At 36.4% G+C, this 21,918-nt stretch overlaps 1 protein-coding gene across 1 annotated transcript in view; it reads left to right on the forward strand.

Moving 5' to 3' along the window:
• PROM1 (prominin 1) overlaps positions 1-21,918 on the forward strand; it is a gene marked incomplete at both ends in the record, with an annotated part of 48,109 nt that overhangs the window by 23,648 nt on the left and 2,543 nt on the right. The window contains 18 exons of the mRNA XM_079534394.1: positions 1,078-1,198; positions 3,340-3,403; positions 5,502-5,591; positions 6,270-6,293; positions 6,927-7,144; positions 7,565-7,639; positions 8,743-8,806; positions 10,696-10,855; positions 12,389-12,541; positions 13,393-13,516; positions 13,948-14,051; positions 14,464-14,548; positions 15,367-15,513; positions 15,770-15,841; positions 18,951-19,043; positions 19,784-19,801; positions 20,183-20,236; positions 21,803-21,883. Of these exons, the coding sequence (XP_079390520.1) occupies positions 1,078-1,198; positions 3,340-3,403; positions 5,502-5,591; positions 6,270-6,293; positions 6,927-7,144; positions 7,565-7,639; positions 8,743-8,806; positions 10,696-10,855; positions 12,389-12,541; positions 13,393-13,516; positions 13,948-14,051; positions 14,464-14,548; positions 15,367-15,513; positions 15,770-15,841; positions 18,951-19,043; positions 19,784-19,801; positions 20,183-20,236; positions 21,803-21,883 (1,747 nt within the window). The remainder of the gene's footprint in view (positions 1-1,077; positions 1,199-3,339; positions 3,404-5,501; positions 5,592-6,269; positions 6,294-6,926; positions 7,145-7,564; positions 7,640-8,742; positions 8,807-10,695; positions 10,856-12,388; positions 12,542-13,392; positions 13,517-13,947; positions 14,052-14,463; positions 14,549-15,366; positions 15,514-15,769; positions 15,842-18,950; positions 19,044-19,783; positions 19,802-20,182; positions 20,237-21,802; positions 21,884-21,918) is intronic.

Consider the following 21,918-nt stretch of genomic DNA (forward strand, 5'->3'; position numbering starts at 1 on the left):
GGACTGAACTAATATGCCATCCAGAAATGCCTGTAATGCATCTGGCTGCAGGCTTCAGGCAGTGCTTCCCTTTGGGGTTCCGTCATGCCTCTGATGAGTGGTTCTTTGCTGTCTACCAGTTAAACCTTAAAGCACTGAGTGGGTTTGTGTTCAGCCTGTTCTGGAGCTCTCAATCCTGCATCCCTACCTGAGGCCACTCTACTTGTCTCCTGGTGCCTGTAACTGCAAAGGGTTGTTCCCAATTGAAAGGTTAGCTGTTGTGAGTATGAGATGGGTTTAAAATGAACAAAAAAAAATCTTGCTTCTGTTTATTTTACATCTAAGCTAAACAAAACAAAACAAAAATCTAGGTAGTTTGTATGCTATGAAAGATTTTGGAGGCTCTCATGGGATTTTTTATCTGATTTTTATCTGATGTTTGTGCGAAATCTACTGTGTTTTGATTAGAATTTTGCAGTGGGGATGATCCAATAGGAGATAATTAGTGGCAGTGCTGATTGGAAGTCTTATCCTGCTTCCCACCTTTTGTTTTGTTATCAGGAAATATTTATATGTTTTTTAGAGCTAATGGGAACTATTTTTAAAATATGTATATAATTATGTAAATAAATAGAGCCATTATGAGCAAATGTTGCTGAAGTTATCAAATGTAAAATATTCAATGTAAAATATTCAATATTCAAATGTAAAATAGTTATTTTATGAACGCTTGTGGCTTTGTCAGCAATAATGATAGTGGTGAAAGAGTGTAACACTGATGAGAAGCATACAATTCACGTGTTTGCTGATGCTGTCAGTGCAGATGGGTAAGTGTCTGTAAATTTATTAACTTCAGAAGTCTGTGGGTTAGCACTGCTTTTTCGTTTTCTTTAGTAGCACCGTATCTGCTCTGACAGCTAATTCCTCTACTTTGCCAAGTGGTGTATATGAGATATCACGGTAAAAAAGACAAAGCATAAACTTAGGGAGACCTTTATTTTCATAACATTAGAGTTTTTTTGCTGTATCTTTTGTTCTGGTTTAAAATGTTAGGGCGGGCATTCACTGTAATAAATATTTTATCTGTATTTTTTGTAGCGTTGGAGTGCTTTGTGCATATGCTGCCAACCAACACTTAACTAGTCAAGTCCGAGGAGCAAAGAAACTGGTCAACAGTAATTTTAAAGATCTGAAAGTTTTCCTTAACGACACTCCAGCGGTAAAGAATTTTTTTCTTTATGGGGAATGAGGGCGGGAGGGGAGAAGTATAAGGAAGAAGTATTGCAGAAAATACTCGTTTATTTCTGTTTGATATAAATGACAACCACAGTGTGGTGTTAATTCTCTGTTTGTCACTCTCATAAAGTAGAGTAAATGAGATGAGAAGCTTTCATATGACCATGCATGTTCGAGAACAAACATTATTAGAGCAGCTTTTGAATCATTGCATCTGGGAAGCGCAGTTAAATTTTTCAGTATTGAGAGTTGATCTGTATACAGTTATTAATTTGAGCAGTGTGTTGTGACAGCCTGGTGATGCGGGTGTATGTCAGGAAGTGGAGGTTGCATCAAGAAACTCTTGAGAGAGGGTGCCTTTTGTGGAGCTGCCTTGGGGCACAGAGAAAGCTTGAACTGAAAGATAAAACCAATGGTCTCAGAACTCACTAGGTTCCTCTTCACTGAGTGATTATAGTCATAAGTATGTGACAGGAAATATCGGAATAGAAAATCTTGCTACATGGAAGAAACTATTCTAATAGAGAAAAAAATAGGCTCCAGCTAAAAAGCGGAGAAGAGCACTAGAACTGTGGAATTTAAAAGTGTCAGGACTTGAACATTGGTGCCAGGAATTCCTCAAAGTTTCAGCCATGTAGCAGGTTTTTTGTTCATATGCAGAATTATTAATTTTTCTTTCTTAGACTTGATAGCACTTGATTATGCAATCACTAGATACATCTTACAAGTCATTTTTGGCAGATGAGGTACGCAGAAATCATGTATAGACACATGTGTGTAAGGATTTCTTGAAGACAGGGACTTGTGTTTCTTTAACAAGTTATGGAATCCAATTCATTGGCTATAAGCTCTGAAATCCTAACTGGTGTCCTGGCCTTGTGAGTGTGAGGTGTATAACATATAGGAGGACTTGAAAGTAGTCACACGTAAAGAGTTCTTGTCATAGCAGATTAGCAGACTACACAAATGCTGTTGCTAACACTATTAGTTACATGAATCGCATTTTTGTCTATGACATTGCTGGAAACAGTGCAAGCCTTACAGACATGCAAAATGTTAGTCCTCTGGTTTGTCTAGGAAAACCAACCAATCATCACAAAAAAGCCTACATCTTTCTTGGTAGGAAAAGCTCTTATTATTCTATTCTCCTTTGTTTAAAAAAAAAAAAAAAAAAAAAAAAAGGACTGTCTCATACTTTGTGATTTAATTACATCCACTGCTGTATGATGTATGAGTTGTTTTGTGGGTGTTTTTTAGTTTCTTTTTTTCTTTACTTCACTGAAAACTTGAGGCTGCAAGCCAAATACACTTCTGTGCACATCTAAGTCACTTCTGTTTAAAATTGGAAGCGTGTTTACTGTGCATGTTAACTTCTGCATGACTCGGTTAGGATTCACACTGCATTACTTTAAACATGCAGAAATCAATCAAAATTACTTCATACCTGTAGCAAGATTTCCTTCAGGAATAGTTATTTAATAGCCTTTTGTACAGAACCAGGAACTGGTGATAACTAAGTTGATATTTTATATCGACTCAGTGCCTTGGTGGAACCCAAGTTGCAGCTGGACCAGATCTGATTGTCAATGAAAACCATTTGTGTTAAGGCAGAATGACCAGCTTCTTTTGTAAGGGGAACTCTGAGAGGCTGTCCCCATAAAAGCCAGTCTGGACTGTGAATTGCTTCAGAACCACTATCCCATAAATTTGCTGCACAATTCTTATTTCAAGAGAAATAATCTTTTTAATTAGAAAATCAGAGGGATGAAGACATGCACAAACGTACTGTGCCTGACTGAGTTGAAGTCTTGAAGTCTTCGTGTTGCACGGTTTCTGCTACTTAACATTTTTAAGTAGAGTCTTTTTCCCCAGAGATCTTCCAGTATGTTTCCCAGTAAAACCCATCTTTTTATGTGCAGTTGTGCTAAGCAGGGTTTTAAAACATTTGGTTAACTGAAAGCAGTAGAACTCCAGAATTTCGGGGGGGGGAGAGGGTTACTGCACAAATATTTGGATTGTTTCAAAGTGTGGTAATTTCTGACTCGTTATTTGAAACTATTACTTTTTTTTTTTTTTTTTTTTTCCAATTACTTTAATGGTTTTTCATATCATCTTTTTTTTCAGCAAATTGACTACTTGGTGAGCCAGTACAACACAACTAAGGATAAAGCGCTCTCTGACCTAAATAGTAAGTACTTTGATTTAGAGGGGGTTAGTGATGTGTTGTTTACTTAAAGCCTTCAATAAGATAATGTAAACAGCTCATAATGCAAAGTGAAATTTGAATTACGATTGCATAGTTTGCAAACATAATTATTGTTCTTAGTGTTAAATGAGACTAAAATCTGAGATTCAATCCATATAAAATGACTTGGAGCTGTTGTAATGCAGACTATTTTCTGAAATAAGTCTTTTGTTAAATTGCTTACTGAATAAATCAGGGTAGTATTTTTTCCCTTTTTTACAATTCAATAACCACTAATACTTGTGTTTTTTTAGAGTATTATTCCTGAGTCTTTACTGTGGAGCCAAATGTGAAGGAAAAGAGCTTTTAGCTGTTGCTGTGGTTACAATAACTGCAGATCTCTGCATTTTTTTATTTTTGTTGTTGTCTCTTTGTCCTCTGCTCAGCTAGAAGTTGAGATAAACATTTATCTTCTTTCCAAAGCTGCTTATTGTATTTGGCATTTCAGGATGAGCATATCTTGAAGAACAAGGCATAACACTTGAAATACAATTGCTTCACCTTCTCCTACAGTACGGTCATGATAGGAGGCATCACCTTATAAACCTCTCAATAAACAGAACCAAACCACTGAATTTTTTCAGAACTTTCAAAAATGGTAATAATAGAAAAGGGCAATCATATTCAGTATAGATTAGAATTCAGTATACATTGTTAACATGTACTGATAAGTATGTCAGTTTGTGCACAGGTCTGCATTTCAGACTGAAGTGCAGTGCAGAAATATCAAAACTGATTGTGAACAGGATTGCTGGAAGCAAAGATAGTAACTTTTGATTCCTGGAGTCTATACTTTGGTATCAGTTTAAAGCATGTTATAGGGACAGTTTTCAGTGCAGCAAGCTTGACATACTTTCAAGTCAGTGTGTCTATTAAAGGTTACTGAAGCACACTGAAGGCAGTAGCCAAAGCAGTATTTGCACATATTCCTAACTATTTCTGTGCAAGAACACTCACGTCTAAAAAACTGGGCATTGTATAAGTCTTTAAAAACAAGAACAGTAGCTGAAAAATAAATTAGTTAGTATCTGCACTTCAAGTACTAGCTTCTAGCTTTCAAACCAAGAATTCAAATTAAATATTTATTTACTTTCGGTGCAAGTTTAATATGCTAGCTTATGGGAAACTAACTGGATTTGTGATAGGAGTGCTCATCAATAAATAAAGATAGCTTTTATTTTCTTGTACAGTACCGAGATACCAGAATTAAGTGTGTGACACCTGAGGACAAAGGGATTTCATTAAAAGTGAATCAACAGTAGAATAAACATCAAGAGAAATGTAGATGAATTCGGTTTGCCCACCCTAAGGAAACGCTGAAAGTCTTTTCTGCTTTATAAAAATTCTCATCCCCAGCTAGAAATGGCAGTCTTGACAGTAATTGATGCTTCTGTAGCATTCAGTATTCCAATCTCATCAGGAGCAAAAGCTCCAAGAGCTGTTTACTTAACCTGAATAGAGAGGAGACCTAGCAACTACCTGAGGTTGCATTAAGATGCTTCACCAATCTCAACTGTGCATCTTTCTGTCTTTCGCATACACCCCTTCTCATTTTTGCTGAACTAAGATGATTTCTGCTTGTGGGCAGTGAGGCAGGAGGGCTTGGAGGGAGGAGATGGATCTGCGTGAGCCTGAAGCCAACAATGAATGCTGAGAGCAGGCTGGCAGCCATGCATAACACGCTTAAGGGATTTTGGCGAGGATGTTTGACAGTTCTGGGCTGTGGGTCACCTTGACACATCAGGAATGGGAAAAGGAAAATAAACTATTTTCTTCTTTTTGTTGCATACAGAACCATAGCTTGTATTGAATGAGTATGCCACAAAATTCCTGTCTGATGTTAGACCTTGTTAAGACTACTATGAAGAAAATCTGTTTCCATAAAAGGTAGTAATTGCCATTAAAAAAACTGCATCAGGCCTTAGAGAAATTGTAGTACGTTATGTGCACTTTGTTCAGTAAGAGATCGATAGCACCTGTACTAAAAGGTAGTTAAAGCTGAACTAGGCTGTGATGATTTTTTCATCTCTCCATGCTGCAGATGTTGGACCTTTGCTTGGTAGCAGAGTTCAAGAGCAGCTGGGGAAAGAAGTACGTCCCGCACTTGATGCAGCTTTGACAATGGCAGGAGGTAAAAATGTGCATGTTCTTGTATTAATATTCTGTTGCCACCGTAAGACAGGCTTCATTTTTTTGGTGCACAACATGAGATTGCTTTATGCAGTACCATGGTTCTACTTAGCGTTTTTCAACGTGCCTTGATGTTTCTTTTAAAATGTGGTTATCCAATATTCTGAGATTTATAAATGTATTTAAAAAGTAAACAAAGATGTAAGTGCCATTGTTGATGTCTAGTTTTAGCAGTCATTGAAGGCAAATGAAATCTGCAATCCCCACTTTAGGTGGTTGTCCCTTTCCAGGGATTATAAAGGAGAGTAGGAGAGCTGTGCTCTCAGATCTGTCTGTAGTTCTTTCAGGTTAGTCTTTGACAGGTCTATGGTTGAGTGTCATCAGTGTCAAACCTAGTATGAGAGTGCCAACAACAGTCATTTCTTAATTGTATCTTTGAGTTCAGTGTTGTTTGTGCTTTGTTCCATCTCCCCTTAAAGAAAAGATTCCTTTATTCTTTTTTCTTTTGAAGGTTTTCCTTTTTCAGGAATCAGGTGCACATTATAGAGTAAAGTGAAAATCATCCTTAAACTTCAGTTACTTGGTGGGTTTTTTAATCCATGAATTCTTTTTTGAAATCTTTCTCGTTCATTCATCATCATTCTCCTTTTTTGCTTTATTTCTCTTATTTGTCTTGAAGTCAAAGTGGAAAGGGCTATCAAAGGTAAAAAAAAAAAAAAAAAAGAGAGAGAACCTTGTGTTGTGTGAAGTGTGCTTTATTTTCGTACACTTGTGCATTTGTAGTTGTACATGTGTGATTTTTTGTCTTTAAACTACTGTTTAGTGTTCTTTTGTGTGACTGGGACAAAATCTAAAGGCAGACAAGTGTTAATGTGCATAAGTGCTTAGCTGATGCAACTTGATCTCTTTTCCTTTCCTTGTGCAGCCATGTAATTCTTCAATTGGACTACAACTAACCTTAAAAATACTATTTTGTGGATATGGGCTTTCTTTTGTTTTCTGATAACCAAGCATTGAAATTCTTTATTAAAACAACCGGGTTAGAAGAAAGAGGGAATGAGTAGAAAAGAGTAATCTGAAAAGTGGGTAGAATCTCAGTAAAAGTAGGTTGAGCACATTAATTTGTTTGTAGGAGAGTGTAAGTAATCTGTTTTTATTAACAATAAATTTGTATTTGGTGCTGGAGGGTTTTTCTGGGTGAGATGGAAAGATAATTTAAATCAGTATTGTCAAGAAGCTCATAGTGTTTACACGTGTGTATTTACACTTTCCCTCTGTAATGGTATCTAGTTTCTAACAAAAATTAAAAAAAAAAAATGATGTTGCATTCTTGCAGCCATCAGAGAAACGAAAGAAGCACTGGAAAACGTGAGCGTCTCTGTAGAAGTTTTGCAGGAAGGCACCGAGAGGCTTCATGGAAATTTGACAGATGTTAAAATGCACCTGAGCAACACCCTCAATGATTCTGCATGCACTGCAGCTCAGGCTGCCTCAACTTGCAATATCATCAGGAATTCATTAAATCAACTGAACATTAATGCCAATTTCAGTGGGGTAAGAGAGTGTTTTCAGACTCATGGTGTGATCGCCTTAAATAGGCCTGCTAGTATTTCTGCAAGTTAATGGCTCAGTGTATGCTGGCACTTGTGAGATAAGTGACCTTCATTAACTCTGTGTTTCTGGGTAATTACAGTCACTGTTCTCATTTTCTGTGTGGAAAAGAATAAAATGTGTGTCAAGCAACTACATTAAAGTGCTGCTATGGCAGGAAAAGAATCTGCCCTCCCAAAAATGCTGGAGTTAAGCTTTGCTTTTGTAAACAAAAGGTTTTAGGAGTATGCTACAAAGATTCTATTACAAACAGTCTTCCTAGTTTCTTTATCCTTCACTCCTATCTTTGAAATATTAAGTAAAGTAGTTACTTTACTGTGACTGCAACTTTGATGTGACTTAAGGATGCTTTTTGTTTCCTAGTTGCCAGGGGTGAGCTCACAGCTTGCGAAGGTCAATGATGTCCTTAAAATAGACCTTTCTAGTCTGGTTCAGAAGGTATGTTTCACAACAAGCTTATAAACTCTTAAGTAATAAACTGGGATACATGAGTATCTGTTGTTTTCCCTTGGCTTTCCCAAGCAGAATTCTCTTGTTCCTACCTCATCGTTGCTCTGTGTATTATTCCATTTTTTTTACCAAGATTTAGTGTTTAAAAGTATGAATGTGGTGCTTTACATCCATAGGATATCACATGTCAAGTGTGTAGCTAATGGTCTGTTTGAAAGCAGGATCCTTAAAAAGAGAAAAGGCAGATAAGTGGATGTGCTAGCAAGCTCTATATTTTTGGTTCAAGATAATAATAATTAAAAATCCATGGTCTTCTAATCAACTGTAGTGTATTCCCATCATCTTGAAATGAGCATATTCAATCTTAAATCTGGTACAGTGGATCTAATTACTATTAGTATTTTTGCAAATGTGTCATAATTAGAGCAGTGTAAGAACCTAGCAATCTGATAACGTTTGCTAAGAATAAAAGAACAGTGTAGGGGACTGCAGGCTGTGTGCTGGAGACCTGCACCCTTGCTTGCCTATGAAGGGATCAGGCTTGCAAGAAAAAGCTTCAAGCCTCCACGGCAGTAGCTTCTTGTTTCTGTCAGTGTGAACTATTGAGATTGGTTCCCACAGCATTTATCCTTCCTCTCCCCTTCTTACTGAAGATTACAGTGTTTATCAGAGGTAGCTGGATTTCATTGTTTGTAACAAACATGTTAAAAAGGCATAGGATTGCAGAGGGTGTTTTACTGGTATGCAGTAACTCCCTTCACTTAGTGAGTCTTCATGTATGTGTTAGTTTTGTAGGAGTGAGAAGTGTCAAACAAAAGTACTATAAAGTTTGAAACGACTGTGACTGATGTGTGTATTTAAATCTAGACATTTTATAAAAAGTATCTTGGTGAGTGAATGAAATCTGAAATGTAACTGACTTTGTATTTTGCTTTGACCTTTTCTAATGCGCAGTGGTAAGGTATGTTTTTCTTGGTATTACCACATGTATTTTACCGTGTATGGACTTTCAGTCCTTGTCACAGAGGAGAAAGTTGCAAGTAATGTGTCCATGAGAAGCTTATTCTAATTTTTCCGACTTTTATTCTTAGGGTTATGCAGCATTTAATGATACTCCAGACTTAGTAGTGAATCAGACTAAGAACATCTTATCAGGTGAGGACAATGGAAACTGCCTTTCTGCTTTAAGTGTTTAATGTTAATGCTTTTGCATCAGTTACGGATGCATTTGTTTTCTTTTATTGATAATATATTTCCTGGGCTAAAGGGTATCAAAAATAAGTCTAAATCTTCTTTTAAGATTTGGTGCCACGAAAAGCATAGAAAGTAAGTACATCTCAATGTAAGATCCAAAATAAAGTCTAAAAATAGACCATATGCTATTTTATAGAAAAGTTCTATTTGCTGGGCATTGTACTACTCAAGTAATGAGAAATAGTGAGGTCCCAACTGCATTCTAATATTTGCTTTTATTGGGTTGAAAGACTAGTTTGCATGAGCAGTGGTGTATCTATGATGTATTTAGCTGTTTAGTTGTTTAAACAAACAAACAAATAAAAAAACTCCACAGCAACAAAACAACTAGCTGATCCTGCCTGCTGCTGTACTGAAATGTAGCAGATGTCAAAGGGGAGCTAAAAAATGTACCTTAATGGCTGTTTAATAATGCTTTATTACTCTGGCTTTGAACTGTGATTTTTTTGACTACCTGGACAGTTGACACTGACTGAAATGTAGTATAATGTATGCATACTAATCTGTTTTAATTTTTGTTCTTGCATTGTGGACCTGTTCTGCATAAATATACAGCTGTTCCTTGTAAGTTTTTCTTTTTTTTTTTTTTTGGCAAAATGAAACACAGTATGTATAGAACTGTAGTACACTGTGTGAACTTGCCTAAAATGAGCCAGTTTTCTAAAAATGTGATATTATACTTTTCGTTAGGAAATCTAACAGAGATTTGCTTATTTTCAGTAACTGCTGCTATCCATAAACACAGACCATCTTAATTTATCCATTATTATTTTTGCACTTTTTTGTTATTATAAAAATGAGTTTCATTAGCAAATCAAACAAAACCAGTAGTTCTACTAGACAAATTTCATGTTCATTTGTTAATTTTTTTAATGAGCATTTTGGTACCTGGTTGAGCTTGATTGGAAGAGAAACATCAGAACACACACCTGAAAACATGTCCAGCTGTTGTTGGAATAGGAGGAAGTGGTTTGGTCTAGTGATTGTCAACTCTGCACATAGCAGGGGTGTTGAAATGTTGTAGATGATCGTTATGGTCCTTTTCAGCTCAGACCATTCTGTGATTCTATGATTCTATGAAGGTGCTGCCTACTACCAAGTAGCAACCTCTATTTACACAATCTGCAGTTTCTCCAAGTTGAGAGAAGGGGAAGAGTAGGCAGTAATTGCATTTTACAAATAAAGAATATGTATGATAAGTGAATGAATCACGTCTTTGTGTATCTAAGTAGTGTGTATCTAAATTGTAAACATAGGGTTTCTTCATAATTTGAGGAAAAAATTGGCTTAATTGATCTTTATCTCAAGAGTGTTGCTAACTAATTGGAATGAATTTAGCTAATCTTTTTAAATGAGATCGGAAATAAGTGGTATAGATTATCAATATAATCAGTCTAATTTATTTCAGTGTTGTATACCCAAGGGATGAAGTTTAAATAGATTTTGATCTTCTCTTTCATAAACCTGGTGGCTAATTGTCTCACTCAGCGTTACCATTTGCAGTGTTGCATGAAAAGCAAGATTTAAGCTGGCAAGATAAGCAATTCTGGCTCAACATCTACATCTTTCAACATTAAACTGAATGCTAAACATAAAGTCTGTGTTTTTAAATGCCATTGTGTTACTTTGAAGCTAAATGCTTTTGTTGCTTGCTTGTCTTTTCCTCATGCTTGTCTTCATGGCTTGCCTTGTTATATGTGCAGAAAGGCCTAACAGCATTTTATAGTGCATACATGGAATGTAAATTTCTTCTGTTAATCTGTAACAGTGAAATACATTTGTTCTTTCAGATATCAAAAATGTGCTGGAATCCATTGGTTCAAATATCAGTAACTTCACAAAAACTCTCCCTGTGCAGAAGATTATAGCAGATTTGACAGTATATCTGACACAGAGTGAAGCGTATGTTCAAGACTATTTTCCAGTAGTGGAGCAGTATGATTTCTACAGGTATGAACATACTAAATAGGAAACACTGCAGGAGTGAAGTGCTACCTACAGTTCATGAAGTAGCATGTAACTAATGTGTTAATGTAGTATTTTAATATTCTGAAAGGACATTGAAACTATTAGTGATAAAGAGTGAAGTCAAGATGCTGTAAGGCAAATTTTTGGGTGTCTTAGTAAAGACCCTGACTGGAGCAAATCAAGCTGGGTGCTGTTCCAGTACAGAGCAAGAGAAGGCCTACTCTGCAGGCTTTCCTATCTTTTTTAGGAAGGATATATGTCAGAAGATGTAATACGTGAAGAAACAGATAGTTTCATAATGCTAGGGTGACTCCTTTTTTTGGACTTCCTACTGCAAAGTAGTAGTAGCAAAGATTTTGCTTCCCACTTTATCTTTGTGCTTGTTCAAATTGATGTAGTACTTGTCCTTGGGTCTATTACACACATTCTTTCTGTTAGAGACCTGTATGGTTTCTGTAATTGAAAAATAATTTCATATTTCAAAGCATAAAGCTTTTTATTTCAAACTGTTTCTTTGTCTAGAATTTATTTCAATCTTCAAGCTCATCAAGTTCTCTCTACTTTTTGACGTTTCTGTTGACTCCTTATCAAAATCTGCTTGTGTTTTAATCTGCTTCACTGCTACAGAATAAATGTGCTAATAGTTTTAATGCAGTGTTAAGTGAAAGTGAGAAGGAGGCTGAACCTTAAGAACCCTTTTTTGTAGTCATAATAACCTTTCCCTTAGGCTATTCAATACCTGCTAAGTTTTTGTGATGAGACTTGAAAAGGAATGTAAAAAATATAAGCTGGAAACATTGATGGTGGAAGAAAAAAGAAAGAGCAGAGGGAATTGGGGGAGGATAAAAAGCTAGGAGGAGATATGAAATGTGTGAATAAATGAATGTGCTCCATATATGTGACTTGGAAATATTACATAACTTTAGTAAAAAGAGCTAAAGTTCTGTTCTTATCCAACATCTTTCTCCTGATCAGATTCCATAAACTGCTCATAAGGTGCTCATTGAAAGCACTCCAGAACAGACACATAAAGCCTAGGTTTTAACAGCTTCAAATAAAGTTATTTTCAATTTCAGGCCCAACATAATGGTGAGCAAAATGTAGTAAGACCTACAGCAAAAGCAGTTATGTACTTCATAACTAATCACCGATCCATAAGCATAAATTCATCATTTGCTTCTTAAACAAATTACCATTTGACACAGCAGAGGCAGATTCTCATGGTTTGTTTCACTTTGAGTTTGACACTGCAGTACAAGCAACATATAGCAGCTGGACCTTAGAACACCTGTAAGGATTGTTCCCCAGCCCTTCAGTAATCTGTAATCAGAGATTGGATTCCTAGCGCAAAATGTATGCTGGTGTAGGAAGAGAGGGTTTTTTTTGCTGACACTTGTTGCACAGCAAGAACCACAGATGGGCCAGTTAGGAATATCGCATTGCCTGAAGCGTTCTGCAGGTTTTCAGTGTGTTCTTTATTTGAACATAACCAGGCATTTGGGCTTTATTCCTTAGGTGGCTGGGTTGTCTCATTCTCTGCTGCATGGTGGTCCTGATTGTGATCTTTTACTATCTTGGGTTGCTATGTGGAACCTGTGGTTATGATAAACATGCTTCTCCAACAACCAGGGGCTGCATTTCCAACACTGGAGGAAACTTTCTTATGGCGTGAGTTTCACTTACTTGTGAAAAAGAAAATACATATACTTGTAGGGGGGTAGTTTTTTTTTAAATTGATTTTAAAGGACATATGCATGAAGAGAATTTTTATTACCAATGTACGTGTTCTGAAAAAATTAGAACATAAACATTTACCTAACATACTTACAGTTAAACACTTAGGCCTTGGTTGCTCTTTCCTTGAGGATCATATCTGAATCTACTCTTGTATGAAAAGAGTTATAGGTAGTGACTATCAGTGTAAACTCATTTGGAAACTCCAGAACTGTATCAAATAATTGAAAATACAAATGGAATTTATAGGTTTGTTTGTTTTTTGTTTTTTGTTTTTTTTAATATATTGAAGCATTTGTTCAAAATGGAGAAAATAAGCCATATGAGGAGGCTTCAAACACGTGACTTTATCAAGTCACTTCAGAAGGTTTGGGGCTGCTCTTGAAAGTTCCCAGGAGGAGTTTAATATCATTTGTGTTGTGTGCAGAAGATAGCATCTGAAATCTGTGTTACAGTCTTTTGAGACCACAAGGGTAGAGATTTGGATTTTAAAAAGAAATCTATATGCTTTTGTTGCTCTTAACTCTTAAAGGACTTTTCATGTCAACTGCAATGTCGAGTGTTTATATTTTAGCTGCATTCTAACTGAAAACTTTCCAGGTCTGGAACATTCAAGAAATTTCAGGCAGCAGGAATACTGTTGGAAAATAAAAGTATTTTTGCCATCCGCCATGTCTTATTCTCTAAAAATGCTATAGCTACTTATCATTGGTTTCACTGTTAATCAAATTATGTACATTTTCTTCTTAAAAAACAAATACTTATGTAAATTATTTCTTTTTCAGTGGCGTTGGATTCAGTTTTCTTTTCTCCTGGGTGCTGATGATTGTAGTGGTGCTGACTTTTATCACAGGTGGAAATATAGAAAAACTGGTGTGTGAGCCCTTTGAAGATAAAACTTTATTCAAGGTGAAGTTACTCATATTCAAATTATTGAACAATGAATAGTTTTCCTGTAAGTCTTAATGGTCTTGTCAATTATGCATGGTTTATTATTTTTTTGGGGACACCTCAAGTGAGTTTGGATCTGTTTTTTACTTTCCATTTGTACATTGAACGGAGACTTTCATCCTTTTTTTATTTAATTTGCTTTGCAGTGTAAATACTACATGCCCGTGTTCTATCAGAGATAAATTGTATTGCAATTTCAGAATTTCTTGGTGACATGGAGCTTTAATGCCCATTTTCTACACCAGAGAGGTTGAATTTTCTCTTCTGCTTTTATTTCCATCAGCAAGTGATAAACTTAGATGTGGAAATGTGTCAAAAGATCACATAGGAATATACTCATGCACTGAAAACACAGTATTACAGTAACAGCACTGAATTTTATCTTGTAGGTTTTGGATACTCCCTACTTACTAAATCAGCATTGGAAAAACTATCTTTCTGGCATTCTTTTTAAAAATCCAAATATTAACTTGACTTTTGAAAAAGTATACAGGTATGTGAAGTTATGGGTCAAGATTTAGTTCCATTTATATCTGGGTTTTGTATTATATTCCAGCCTTGTATTTCAGGCACGCACAGAAATCTGACATGGTCCAGACCATGTTCTGATTTTCTGGTGAATGGCTAGCAAAAGTGATCTTCTATCAATGAGTTATTAGGCATGGTCTTAACATAATATGGTGTAACAGCAGCAGTTGAGCTCTTCAAAATACTGTTTCATATCTTTGAGACCATCAGAAATTGTTAATTACTTGTGTTCTTATAGACAAAGCTTCAAAAAATATAGGCAGAACACCTTTTTAAGGGACTGGTTTTCTTCAAATGTGAAAATATTGTTAATTGTTTTCTTTACCTCTGTCCTTAGGGTGATTTTCAGGCTGACGCATGTATTTTTATTTTTGTAGTGATTGCAAGGAAAACAAAGGAATTTATACTTCCCTTCATCTAGACCACCTGTTCAATATCAATGAATTTTTGAATATTAGTATGGTAAGTAAGGAAAATTTCGGTGGATTCATGAATATTTTTGAGAGTTAAAGAGGTATTTGGTCTTGAACATGATGTAGTATGTCTGAGCTTTAATGGATTTTAGATGTTAATATACAGTACGTTCTGCAAGGAGACAAAACTGTCCAACCTAATTTAAAATGAATTCCAATCATATTTATGTGGTCTTGGACATGTTATGCTTTTAAGAATGCTTCCAGCTTTGGAGGAGAGGAGAGAGGGATAAGATAAAATATTTTCAGTTAAGCTGTAATAACGCATGAGTGTGCTAATTTTTGGTTGTCTGTAATACAGTCCTGCCTTACAGCAACACCTTGGGGTCTGTGTTCCATTCTGGCAAGTGTTGTTTCTACACTTAATACATATAGTCTTTGTCCCAGATAATATATAATTATTTATAATATCCATTATATATACACACACACGTGTATATGTATACATACAATACAATGCACTTATAATATATGGCAATTATATAGTGATGAGTAAGAGTTACTGAAATTTGTCTGAGTTTGCATAGTAGTAGAGGCTGGCAAGGGAGTAATTCATTGGAATGAAAGCTGCACAGATGGGCTAGAATGTGGCATGGACAGGCTGTGTCGATACTGCAGGGAAAGGAGGGACCTTACCGGGATTCTGTCAAAGTTAATTAAACTAACCAGATGTAAGTGAAAGGGAAATTCTTTGTGTGCTTCTTTGTGGAAGTGATCAGTCAGGAAAAGAAAGATGCTTTTATATGAGAGAAGGGATATAGAGATGTACCAGGTGCAAACTACCTCTGTGTTTTATTTCCTTCTCAGTATACAGAAGATGTAGCACTTAGAATTGAACACATTCAGATAAACCTCAGCAAAATCATTCTGCTGGATGAAATTGGGAAAGAGAATCTTCTGAATTTCAGCTCTTCAGGAATAGAAGGGATAAACTTTGGAGCATACTTGACAGAGGTGAGACCACTGTAATATAGGTATGTAGCTGAAATGAAGCATAAAAATAAAAGTGGGTGAAACAGAGACAAATCTGCTTTTGACTGGAAAGGGAGGTTTTGAAGATGCATAAAACTTGGTGCAAAAGCATTTAAGAAGTTAAGTTCATTAAACGTTTGAAGAAATGAGGGATGGACATTGTAAGAGATGTGATTAAGTGCATTCTGCATGTGCAGTAATACTCTTTTCTTTCTGTGCTGTTCAAATCTTGTTTTAGATCAATAAAAGCGTTACCAAGGTTGATCTTTTGTCATTTGCTAATGACTTAGAAGCAAGAGCAGACCAACTGGTAAGTTTAATTTACCAATGTAATAATTTCTTTCATTTAACTAATTATATATTACCAAATATTTAGACTTTGTACAGGAGGGTTCTTGTACTTTGGGTACGTATACCTGGTTCATTGTCATATAAGGAAAAAGTTTGAAAAAACAATGTTGTATATGAGCTAATTCTTGAGTTTTGTATGTTAACAGTTGTACAACTTCTGCTTTGGAATTTAATTTTATGAAGTTGCACAGTTTCCTTAAGAAGTCACTTAAGTCCACTGTGATATTTCCTGTGATGTTTTCTATAATTTGGGTCCCAGACAGCAGAAAAAGTGCTTGAAGCATGATGGAAAATAGGATTTGAATCAGTTTTCTTTCAGTTATTGAGCAGAAGATTTTACAAGGAAATAAATACTGTTGTAAATCATAAGGCCTCCCTTGGGAATTGGGCCTCCATTACGGAGGCAAAATTCACAAAAGAAATCCAGTCTGTTGTGTAGTGCTTGTTGAGTGTAGACACACTGGCATTGGTGAAAGGTTAGAACAACTTGCCCACAAATGAATGTGCACAGAATGACATGGCTGTGTTAACAGATAATAAATGGCTTGATTAATTTGTTTGTATCTATGTCAAGGTCACCTTCCATTTATTTTTCAAAATGAGAGTCAGTTTGGACACTAGATTGCCTTGCTCTGGCCCAAGACAAATTCCCACACTGTGGTATGGGAGAGAGTTTTGCTGTACATGTAGTACTTGTACAGTCGTTAGGATCACAAAAGGACAGAAACAGCAGAGTGAGACCTTGCTGTTTGGAATTTATCAGATTTCCATCTTTTCTCCAAAGAGAGGGCAGCACTGTTAAAGGTCGCTGTTGTGTTTCTACATAAATCGATCACTTCTGTTGCATTTATTTTTCTGTCAGACCTGCATTCATGATTTTTTTGTGCTGTAGTTATCCTCTGAGCACAGTGGGTGAGTCACGTATTGCCTGTTTACGAATTTAGGTTGTCTGCTAACTGGAACTGATACCAAGTGTAACTTTGGCTACACTGCACTTCCATTTTCCATTTTTACTCTGCCATTTTAAAGGTTATAAGATGGAAAGTTTTTGTTTGGAGAGGCTGTTTTTTAAGTGGAAGCTGAAGTTCTTCAGACATGTTGTGACTTAATAGAATTGTCCCTGAGATGTCTCTTTAAAGGTAGTTAGTTAGATCTTTAGTTAGATCCGATTAGGGTCTTAGTGAAGGAAAATACGTTTCGTTGGCAGCGTGGTTTTTCATTATTTTTTGTAATAGAATCTAAAGGAAGCATTAGAAGTGAGAATAGATCCATCTAAAAACTTTTGGGGTAGGCTTTGAGCATTTAGTTTGAATTCTCTGGCACTCTGCACAACACGAAATGCATGTTTTAACACTGAAATGGAAAGAAAAAAAAACTTCACTCAAACCAAGACACCATGGTGTGGAGGAGGAACAATATTGCCCACAGATGTTCTTAGGTAAGGGGATTCAGCGCGTCAGTACAAAGCATGCTGAAGCTGCTCTGTAGCCTTATCTCTCAGAACAGAGAACCTGAAATAACTGCTCACATGAATACTTCCGGGAAGCAAACACGTCTTCACATCAACACCTGCAAGCCATGCAGCTAAAAAATGTTGTTCTTTTGCTTTTTGGTTTTACAATACATCTATTTCTTAGGTCATTGTATCTGTAAAATGCGTAAGGATTCCTTTGGAAAGAGAATGACAGGACAGAAAGGAGCCCCTGGCATGCTGCTGTCAGAGGAACTGGCAGGGATGGGAAGAGCTGCAGGAGGACCTAGAAAAATATTGCAGAAAATTGTACCCCAAAGATAAAAAATGTCTTAAAAAAGCATAGGCCTAACCAAGAAAATGTTTTGCTGCTTTTCACCAGGATATGGCACTCAGAGTGATGGCAGCAGTGAAGAGGAAGTAGTACTGTGGCAGATGTATTCCCATTCTCTATGACAGTTCTGCCCTGGGATTTATTCTGTTTTCAAGCAAAATTCACTTAGTCATTCGTTTCCTCTGGTATTTCACTAGCACGTCTTTTCCTGAGATAATTTTTGAAAAAAGGCACATTTTCAACAAAATGAAACATTGGCTCTTTCCATTTTGTATTTGCCAAATCAGTACAAAATGTTTGCTGAAGTTTTCTCAGTAAAAAGTTGCACTTTAGAGTGTCTTGGGAAAAACATCTTGAAATACACTTTCCTGAAAGAGGTCTCATCTCTACACAAGTCTGGATTTGCATTCAGGGCAGCTGTTCCTGCAGTTCCAGCAGTTTCTGAATCCTTACAACTGTGTCCAGCTCTGTGCATATGAGGAGACATATGCACAGTTACCTTGCCCACCATCCCCAGTGTTTAATGATTTCTCAGCAGTGTCTAGGTCTAAAATTCTTCCATTTCCAAAATGGAGTTAACAGTGGGAGCCAAATGATTTCACCATGAAAAATAAATGTGATTTCACCATGGAAAATAAATGTGTTTATGAAATTGAAATCAAATTTTGCAATATGTTGCCATGAGCTGTAGGTGTGTGTGCAGGCTGTAAAAGCAGGCTACGAGCACATCTTTTGACTGAGCAGTGGAAGCCACTAAAAGGAACAGCACCCTTCAGAGGCACATTCCCAGTTTACTGACTGGAAGTGTTGAAACTTCTGTACCCTTCAGAAGGCAAGGAGCCTTGTCCGTTCTGCAGAAAATAAAAGCAGTGAGCATCGGTGAGGAACTCTCGTCCCAGTGGAGGGCACCCCTGCACCAGGGACAGGCCCAGAGCAGAGCAGAGTAGCAGGGGATGCTCCCTCTTCCCTCTTTAAAGTAACTTTAAAGTAACAGTGCACTCTGGAAATTCTCTTCTATGAAACCAGTGATGATACAGACAGAGAAGCAGCTTAATATGTGTGCTTTCATTACTGAGCTTTGAATCATTAATATGGTGATTTTTTCCCCTCTCTATGTTGAATTCAATTTGCCTTATCCTGGTGCTAGCATCAGCTGTTCTGCAGCAAATAATGTGCAACTTGCATTGCAGTTCGTATTTTTTTCCTTTGTTTGAAAGTGGTGAAACTATTGAATAATAGGACATAATTTCTTTATTTTTGCAGCCAAAAGGAGCCCTGGAAAATGCCTTAAAAGGACACGCAAACAACATTCGGATGATTCATAGCCAGCAAGTTGTTCCACTGGAGCAAGCTATGGTAAAATATGAAATTGATGTTTAAACATACTTGTAAAAAACAATGTGAATCCCTGAATCTTGAAGACAGTTTAGAAAGCTGCAGTTCGTAGTATGTAAGCATAGATTGTATTTGTATTGTCACCAAAGAGTAATCTGGTTAAAGTGCATTTAATAAATATTTAACCTTCTTCTGATACTTCTACCTTATAATACTGTCTAATATTGGGAGCTCTTTTTTTTTTTTTTCTATTTTGTGATTATATGTGAATAAAAGATGAAGCAGGAGAATTTTCCAGAATTCTAACCCTAAATCACTCATTTTCCTTTTTCCTTATCATTTGTCATCTGTTATAACAGCAGTTATGACTTTTACACTTTATTTCCTGAAGTTCACAGTGATGTACCAACATTGGAACAGGAGCCCCTAATAGTAGCACTTAGAGCCAAAGAAAAATCTTTTTTGTTGATGCTGTACAAGATTTGAAAGGGCTTTTTCTGGCTGCTTTTGCCAGGCACTGATCTGTATAGCATCCAGCTGTGAGTCTCATTCATGCAGCTTGTAACTGTTGGCTTTTTCCTCTACATGATGTGAAGGCTTTTAGTTTATTGTAACATCAGATATAGTATTGCTGCCCCTATCAAAGGCCTGTAAAAAAAAAAAAAGAAAAAAGTTGTTAGGCCTCTGATTCAATGCTGTTCTTTCTAATTAACTCCTAATTATTCTCATCTCTTTTTCCTTTTACAAAACTGACTGTCAAGAAATATGTTAAAGCTAGGGTAAGTGCTTTTTCCCTTTTAAGAATGCATAGTATCAAAGTACTCTGAAGGCTCAGTTCTGATTTTTCACTGTTCTTTCTTTTCCCAAATAAATCTTTCCCAGTTTGTTGTAGTAATAATATTTTGGAGCTAATTTGAAGTCTTCCAATACATAATTTATAGCTACTTAGTTCTTTGGGTAAAATACTGAATCAATTAAAAACACAATATATTTATTTTAAGCTAATTCGACTGCATTTACTATATATAATGTGGTATGTCATATTAGAAACAAAATAATCTATCCAGAATCAAAACATACATACAAAAAACAAGCAGGCGCTTGCCTATAATGATGAACTAAATCTTTGGGGTTTTTTTTCTTCCCTTTCTCTCTAATAGAGCACTTTAAATCAGAGCATTAGGCTGCTGAAGAGGACATCATCTGAACTTATGGTAAGCTTTTCTCTCTGTCAGCAGAAACATTTTAATGTGATTTAAATCATCCACCACATATGCATAGAGTATATTTTCAGTGCAGCTTTTACTTTTTCTGGTTGCTCAGTTATTACAAAGCTACTTAGTGCATTGAGGTAGTAACAGAGATTCACACATCTCTTCTGCACAGCTTTTTCTACCTTGATTTTCCCTTCTTTGTAGAAGAGAGGGGTAAAATAGAATGCTTTTTAAAATACAGATTATAAACTTCATTATCAGGTGATAAAATAGACTTAAGTACAGTTCAATACATTGTGATTATATATTACTAAAAAGGTAGGATTTTTTTATAGACTCATTGACAGCAAAACTTGGAGTGAGAGATCAACCAAGAAACAAAACCCCAAAATACATCTGAGAAAACAGAGCTTTGAAATCCACATTCTTACCCAGCTCTTATCCAGTGTTCTGTTCCCACTAGGTCCTGTGACTTTAGCATTACAGTCATCCCTTTCCTCTTTCTGCAGCATCAGCCAAAGTGTGGGAAGGTGGGTTTGTAGGAAGGCTTCTCCAGGGCAGCTCATGTTTCCCCTGTAAATAGCAGCTAATGCTTGCACCATAGTGAAACCAGCTGTCTTCAGGCTCTGCCAGCCTGAGGAGGATAAGCAGCAGGATGATTGCTTTTGTGGCAGCAAAGCTTTCTGTCATCTCCAGTCTGCTTTGGCTCCTGTAGCAAAAATTCAGCTGTATTAGCACTGAAGATCCTAGTTAGAACAGCTTGATGGTCCTCACCTACCACGGTTCTTCCCGTTAAGATTTTTGACCTGTTCACAACAGCAGACCAAGCAGATTTATTTCAGAATATGATGGTGAGTGTAAGAGGCATGGAAATAAGGTGCTGATAAGAAAAAGATGGTGTTTGAGCCTTAAGTTTATGTAAGAAATACAGGTGAAGGCTGTATGTGTGTATGTTTTTTGGGAGACTTGGTGGGATTACACATGCATTGACAAGTGTATGAATGTGTCCAACCTTCTGGATGTTGAATAGCAGTAATACTTTAGCTGGTAATCAAGAGTTGTTCCTGTATGCTTTGTGTGTATATGCTGGTGCGTGTGTGTATATTGATGTGTCCTGAAACAGAGTACACTTCAAATTCTATGGTTAGGTAAAATCTTAAATTTAGCTTTCTTGTGATTTCGGTCAGTTTTGTAGAACCCAAGCATTGACTGTCCCAGGTGATTAAAGTATCTCTGGACCTAAGGAAAGGAAAAAAACCAAGCCAAACAGAATAGAAGAGAAAGCTGGTGTTGTATATAAATTCAGTTGCATAACTTGCTGTTCATAACCACTGATGCTCTTCTTTTACTAGTGTGAGGTTTTTGTCAGATGGTTGTGAATCCTTAGGCTGAGGCTTAGTGTCTGAAGGTTGCTCAGACTCTATCTGAAATTGTATGTTTTGTCAAGTTTTATCAGGACAGTGCTACTGGTTTATCAAGATAATAGCTTAATGGCAGTGGCTGCAGAGTCATTGTAACTGCTTAAAAGGGTTTCATTTATATTAAAAGCCTTTTCTTTCAATCCAGGTAAAGGTGAAAAATGTCATTAGTGCTGTTAATGCTGCCCAGCTTCTCATAAATAACAATGCTTCTCTAGTTATTGTCCAGGTAAGCTTCATCTAATTTAAGTACATTCGTTCACA

This window comes from Tetrao urogallus, assembly GCF_951394365.1.
Source record: "Tetrao urogallus genome assembly, chromosome: 4".
NCBI lineage: Eukaryota > Metazoa > Chordata > Aves > Galliformes > Phasianidae > Tetrao > Tetrao urogallus.